Source organism: Armigeres subalbatus, chromosome 2, assembly GCF_024139115.2.
Source record: "Armigeres subalbatus isolate Guangzhou_Male chromosome 2, GZ_Asu_2, whole genome shotgun sequence".
NCBI lineage: Eukaryota > Metazoa > Arthropoda > Insecta > Diptera > Culicidae > Armigeres > Armigeres subalbatus.
Window position 1 is genome coordinate 9,842,362 of NC_085140.1, and position 6,927 is coordinate 9,849,288.

At 39.9% G+C, this 6,927-nt stretch overlaps 1 protein-coding gene across 1 annotated transcript; it reads left to right on the forward strand.

The window, feature by feature from the left end:
• Positions 1-227: 227 nt before the first annotated feature.
• Positions 228-1,200, forward strand: LOC134214017 (exonuclease 3'-5' domain-containing protein 2-like). Its single transcript, XM_062693470.1, has 2 exons — positions 228-1,026; positions 1,088-1,200. The coding sequence occupies exons 1-2, from the start codon at positions 311-313 to the stop codon at positions 1,131-1,133; spliced, it is 762 nt and encodes a 253-aa protein (XP_062549454.1). The 5' UTR covers positions 228-310; the 3' UTR covers positions 1,134-1,200.
• Positions 1,201-6,927: the final 5,727 nt, after the last annotated feature.

Here is a 6,927-nt window from a genome sequence, read left to right on the forward strand (position 1 = left end):
ACAAGCGATTGAGCTGAAATTTTGAGAGATTGATTTTAATCACCAAAAGATACAATCCTGAGGGGGTTCCCCGTGGAATTCGACAACTTTTTGTTTCCTGGGCCAGTCTAAAATACAGTGAAAGCTTTATTTTGAAAAGCCCCTTTACAGGAAAGCTGTGTTAATACGGAGCTGTCACGATCTATTGACTGTCAATTGACGACAAAAAGCTAACTCTTTTGAAACATTTCATGGCAAGAACTATTAATTTTATCAAGACTTGAATAACAGCCAGTTACTAAAGAGTTCTCTCCAGTTTCACGTCGAGAAAATGATTTTCGTTGTTTTCCTTGCAATTTCCGCGTGCACTATCATGGGAATTGCTCTAAGAGCATTGTTTTCAAAACCTAAAGCTCCGCGTCGTGATTGCCCACATCCAATTGTACGGCTTGAACGTCCAAATCCCGTAATCACCGATGACATATGGCATGTGATGAACAATAGGGTGCACATCATTACAACAGCCTCGAAATTCGTTGAAGAGTTTCAAAAGATTAAAGCGATCAGTTTAAAAAGAAGCGATCTCATCGTCGGTCTGGACTGCGAATGGGTCGCGTATGGTGCATCCCGGAACAAAGTGGCTTTATTGCAGCTGGCCTTCACTGCCGGTGCGTGTTTGCTTGTACGCCTGTTCCTGATGCACACCATCCCGCGCGAATTGAAGAATATTCTTGCTGATCCACGCATCCTAAAAGTAGGGGTCGATGTCTGCTTAGATGGCCACAAGCTATTGCACGATTACGGACTCACGGTAAAAGGAACGGTTGATCTGCGTCATTTGGCTCGGAAATTGTGGATTCCTGGTCCCATCGGGTTGGCTGGATTGGCAAAAACGATGCTCGATGTTCACCTGGACAAAAATTGGCAAATTTGCGCTTCCGATTGGGAACGTTCTGAATTGTCAGAGGTTCAGATACATTATGGTGCCATGGATGCGATTGTAGCGCTGAAGTTGTTTCAACGCTTCCAGATGTATATCACTGAGAGGTTAGTTCAACCACTTGATAAATGTCGTCATTTGTCAAAAGTTTTCCTTTTCTCTTTTCAGTGAAGTCCGTTTATATGAGGACGTACCTTTTAGACCGAATAGCTGAATGATAAATTTCTTCTCATACACATGAGCAAAAGGTTTAAATAAACAAAATCCCAGAATTTTCGATACTTGCTGACTTGCCTACTTTGCGGTGCCATCTATAAAGAAAAACAAACTAACTTAAGGACAAGCCTCCCGGGCACCCCATTCAATACGGAAGCAATGCACAACTGTCATTTTTATTATTTCAGCTTAACTGCGTCGCAGTTTGCGTGAAATGAATAAAAAAGCAACGCCCGTATCGAGTGGGGTGCCCTCGAGAACGCGAGTGAAATTTGTTTTGAATTCCGGGAGGATTGACCTTAAGAGTTGCCTTCATTATGTTATCTCGTTGATTGAATTAAATATTTATTTAAAAATCTCCAGAAAAATCCATCTAGCCATCTAGCCTTTCTGGTTGATTAGAAACAAAAAGATCACATAAGAACGATCGATATTTTAAAATAACAAAAAAAAAGTACAACTTTGATAGAAATAGGACGCAATATTTACATTTTACTTCCAATACGTTTGAATGGATTACCATTTTAACGAACAAAAATTAGTTTCAGTATTGTGAAATGCTTCTCAACAAGTCGATAGTCAAAAACCGATTTTTGTTTACAGAAAAAAATATGAGATATGACATAAACGTATGGGTCAGCAAACGGGTCTCCAGTTAGCGATCCGTGCAAATGCGTAGGATTTCCAATCCGGAGATGGCTAGTTCGATTCTCGGTCCGGTCTAGGATGTTTTCGGGTGGGAAACATTCTCGACTCCCTGGGTATAATGTATCCATTGTACTTGGCATACAAAGATACATGCTCATGCAATGGCGGGCATAGAAAAGCTTCCAGTTGGAATGTAGAAACAATCAAGAAGAAGAAGTATCGCAAATAGAATGCAAATAATGCTAAGTCGCATTTCGTTTTTTTGATCCCCACTGTGCGTCTCAATGACAATGTTAGTTGATAATTAATTTGATTGTGCTAACAATATCTCTTTCAAGTGCTACTTTTGACCTTTCTAAGGTGCCTTTCTTATTACTTTCTTCAGCGCATAAAAGAGGCACAAGATTTATTAGTATATCAAGAATTCCCGAGAAGCATAAGTCGGAAAAAAGGTAGCAGCAACTTGATTGCGACTAAATCAAGTCACATTTAAGTTGCATTAACCTATGTCAAACATGTGTGCTGCTAGGGTTATTATGAAATCCTGGTGTTGTTTTTTCAGTTCGCATAGAAGTATTGTATCACGCTGAGCCTAATGATATTCCTGGCAATATATTTTTTGTTCCAAAACCCTGCAGTTCTGGTGTATGGATCATTTGACTGATTTTCTTAAGAAGGCAGAATGGTCTTAGTGACCTGAATTCGGTGTTTTTTTTTCTCATTTTGATTCAACCTACTATCTAAAGACTTTGGGCTACGCAATCTAGATTTTGCTTCATTCCATGACTGACGGATGCCCAGGAATCTTGGGAGGACTTGTACATTGAATACGTACGTGCCACTTATTAAGGTTTGAAAAATTATTTAAGGCGAGTAAAATCACCAACCATTTCTAATGGAAAATCATCAAACACTACCGCCACCTCCTTAATGACTCGCAAAGTTCTCGGTGCTCACTCTAACGTATATTAACATTGCAATGAAAAGATAAGAAAATTATTTTCAGCTTTTAGTTGAACCCACACTGCACACTGCCCAGTAGCCATTTTTCCTACAAAATGGTCAACTTTAGAGCTCTAGATATCGGTTGCCCGTGCACCGATTTTGCTGAAAATTCAACCAGAGCCCAGAGCGTGTAGTTGGCTACACGTTCGCCTTATAAGCGGACGGTCATGGGTTCGATTCTCAGTCCCTACATCAAGCCCTTGTCAGTCGCCTGAGGAGCAGCTCAAACGGTAGCCAATCGCTTCCAGTCGCCCTGAACACTGAGCGCCCTCAGGTCCTCTTCAACTGCAAAAAGCCATGGTGTACGCGGCCTTCCACGAAGTCTGCGGCCTCTTCCGGGTTCTCTACTAAATATTATCTTCGCTTGACGTTCTTCCGGCATACAAAAACCGTGACCAGCCCACCGTAGTCTGCCGTGTTGTATAAGCTTAATAATATCCAGCCCTTTATACACCTGATACCATTCGTGGTTCATGCGACGCCGCCAGATACCCTTCTCCTGTTTACCACCGAGTATTGTCCGCAGCACCAGCACCGTCCATGTTTCATGGCCGTATAAAGCCACCGGAAGAATCAGTTGTCCTAAACTCTATGGAAAAAAATCTGCTTTTTGATTTTACTTCATTTAAACGATTTTATAATCTAAACAAAGTAAGTGCAACTAATAGAAGGGTTTTTGAATTTTCTAAAAGTTATGTCAAACTGTCAAAAAAAGGAAGCCAAAACCTTCTTAAAATTTGTCACGCCGCTGATCTATAATTTTCCACGCCGATTCAAAGAAGTCCGCAAGGCTGAAAGTTGTTTGTCCGAATAAACCATGTGGTAGAAGACTAAATATATAGCCTAAAGTTATTTGGCGGTAGATGTCATTATTTGGTCAAACAGTTGCTTTAGCTGAAAAAAAAAAGGTTGACCGAATAGCTCAATTGGCCCTTTGCCGAAATGGTCGTTGTTCAGAAAGCGCCATTTGGCCTAAATGGATATTCAGCCGAAAGTGACATTAACGGAAAAAAATCTTTCGAATTTCATCTGAAAAGTCTGACCAACTTCCCCTGATAATTCTTTAGGGTTTTCTAGAGTATATACATTTGAAAACTATTTTCAGATTTTCCACTTAAACTACTTTGAAGTTTCGAGAATTCTTTGGAATTACCCAGAGGAACTCCTTGGATTTCCCAAGAAAAGTTGTTTTGAATTTCAGCGGAATATTCGTCGCTAACGTTGAAATACTTATCCTCCCAGCCTTATTCTTCTACAATTAAGAAGATTTTTTTGTAAGTAATTAAACAAAATACTCAACAGAAACTTTCAGTGGATATTCCGAACATTTTCCTGTAGAAATTCGGAACAATCTCTCGTGAAATTTCTGAAGAATTTCTCATGTAAATTCCGACGATATTCCTGCAAAGATTCCCAAAAAAAATCCAGAGAGCTTCTATTGGTAATTCCAAAGAATTCTAGAAACTTCAAAGTAGTTCGCATGAGAATCCAAAAATATTTTCTAAATTAATATTTTGGAAAACCTTAAAGAATTTTCTGGAGAAGTTCAAAAGATTTTTTAGGCGAAATCCGAAAGATTCTTCCGTTAATGTCATGAAAATATCCCGAAAGAAAGAAAGCAAAAAAATATCTTAAAGTAACGTAATAAAAAAATATCCACGCGATACACGCCGCCGCCGGCGGCTAAAATGCCTATCGGTGTGACGCCGAAAACGCCGCCGCCATCGACCAAAATTCTAGCAAACGCCGCCGCCGCTGAATATCGGACCGGCGCACACCTCTAGCTGAAAGCCATATGGCCGAATGCCATTAGGCCGAACCACCCATTAGGCCAAAACCCATCTGGCCGAAAGTCATTTGGCCGAAAGGGTCGTTTGGCCGAAAGGGTCATTAGGCAGAAATGGTTATTAAGCCGAAAGGGTCATTTGGCCGAAAGGATCATTTTGCCTAAAGGTCATTTGGCCGAAACGGTCATTTGGACGAAAGGGTCATTAGGCTGAAATGGTCATTTGGCCGAAAGAGTCGTTTGGCCAAGCGATCCTTCCGGCCTAATGACCCTTTCGGCCAAATAACTCTTTCGGTCAAATGACCCTTTCGGCCTAATGACCCTTTCGGCCTAATGACCCTTTCGGCCTAATGACCGTTTCGGCCAAACGACCATTTCAGCCAAATGGCTTTCGGCCAAATGACTTTCGGCCAGATGACTCTTTTGGCGTAATGACCCTTTCGGCCAAATGACCCTTTCGGCCTAATGACCTTCTCGGCCTAATGGCCCTTTCAGCCTAATGACCCTTTCGGCCTAATAGTCTGTTCGGCCAAATGGTATATTCGGTCAAACAACTTTCGGCCTAGTGGCATTCGGCCAAATGGCTTTCGTCCGAATGGGTTTCTGGGCGTGACTGAAGAAGGTGTGAACCAAACACCGAAACGTCGTCAATGATTACATAAGAATCATTCAGCCAGCCAGTTAATTAGAAATAAGTCGTTTACAACCATGGCGAAAAGTCAACACAATGTTTGATAAATCCAAAGGCCAGAAGTGACTAAAAACAACAAGCGTAAAAGGTGACGCCAGAGTACTCAAAAATAAGATTAATAATTATCATTAACTTTAAAATTGACCTTGTTGTATAATCTTGTTTCAGCTTCTTGACCAGCCAACATTTTTGTTAAACGCGGAAGATTAGTGAGAAAAATACTAAGCCACCGCATTTTGACGTCTGCACTCGTGCACGGCATGCTGCGATCTCACGAATGCACGGTAAAAAAAAAAAAAATGGGGAAATGTTCCGATCTCCATCTCACTGTACATATATCCATCTCATCGCTAAACAAAGAAATACGGCACCAAATTCGTCGCTTCTTATTGTCAACATGCGTGCTCACTGCTGAAAAAAATCACAAAAATAATGAACAAACCCAATTCCTTTCCATTGCTTAGTTTTTAATAAGATTGAAATAGGAGCTATGAGATGAAGTGGCGAACCGTTCCCATATATTTAAAACTTAATTTTCAGATTGGCTTTCAGTCACGGGTAATAGCGTTGACAGTTTTACTTCATTGCCGACGTTTCGATCCGGGATGGGATCTTTTTCAGGGCTCGATGGCAGTCATTTTGTTAATTACCGCTACTTTCTTACGGAGATTTGTCCTGTTCGGTTTCATGTATAATGTTTCTGGCCTCATTGACAAAAATATAGATCACTTTTCAAATTTGTTCACTATCTTTTGTCACACACTAGGGTAAATGATGTATCTTGGACAAGCACAGGACATTCATTAGAAAATATATCGAGATTGAGTAGTATAAAGCAATTGAAAACCACTAGGTTCATCCAAATACATAACCTATGATTAGTCTTGTATCTCCATTGCCCAATTTTTGAGTAAATTACGTTTACTAGGTGTAAACTGTGATATACTGCGAACTGAAATATTTTCTTTTTGGACATCAAATATATATTTTCGACATGGAGAATGCATATATTTTGGACAGAGTCATTTTCTCGTAATTTAAAAATGGCCACCTACAGATCTCAATGGTATGACTTACCTACACGTATCCACATTCATTTAAATGCATTTGTTTGCTTAACTGACATAGATTAAACCAGAAATTAACATTGTTACGCAATCTTATCGATATCATTGAAAACAGCCTCAAAGTTGGCAATTAATGGTTCATCCATGTACTGTACATGGGGTGACCAATAAATGTCTGATGCATAAAAACATAACTTCATTTTGGTCACTCCGTTTTCATCCGTCTCAAGTTCATGTTAAGCGATTGGAATATGTTAGTATCTGAATTACAATTAAACTTTGGCCGCAGGACCTCAAGATTGCCGTTTGGACCAATTTAAACGTGTTTCAGGTGCATGTTACGAAGAGTCCTATAATGCATGTTCTCCTGCATACTGGCGTCCAGCAGCCACTTTGGTAGAAAGCTTTACATTTTAGATAATTTTAAAGATAAATAATAGTTGATTTGTGAATTCTCATCAGGAGCCGCTAGAGTTGAGGTAAAAGTATGAATGATCATACTTTCGATAACAATTTTCCTACACATTATCTAAAATTGATCGAAGAAGCTCAGGCTTGTCCAAAATATGTACTTGTCCAAAATATATCATTTACC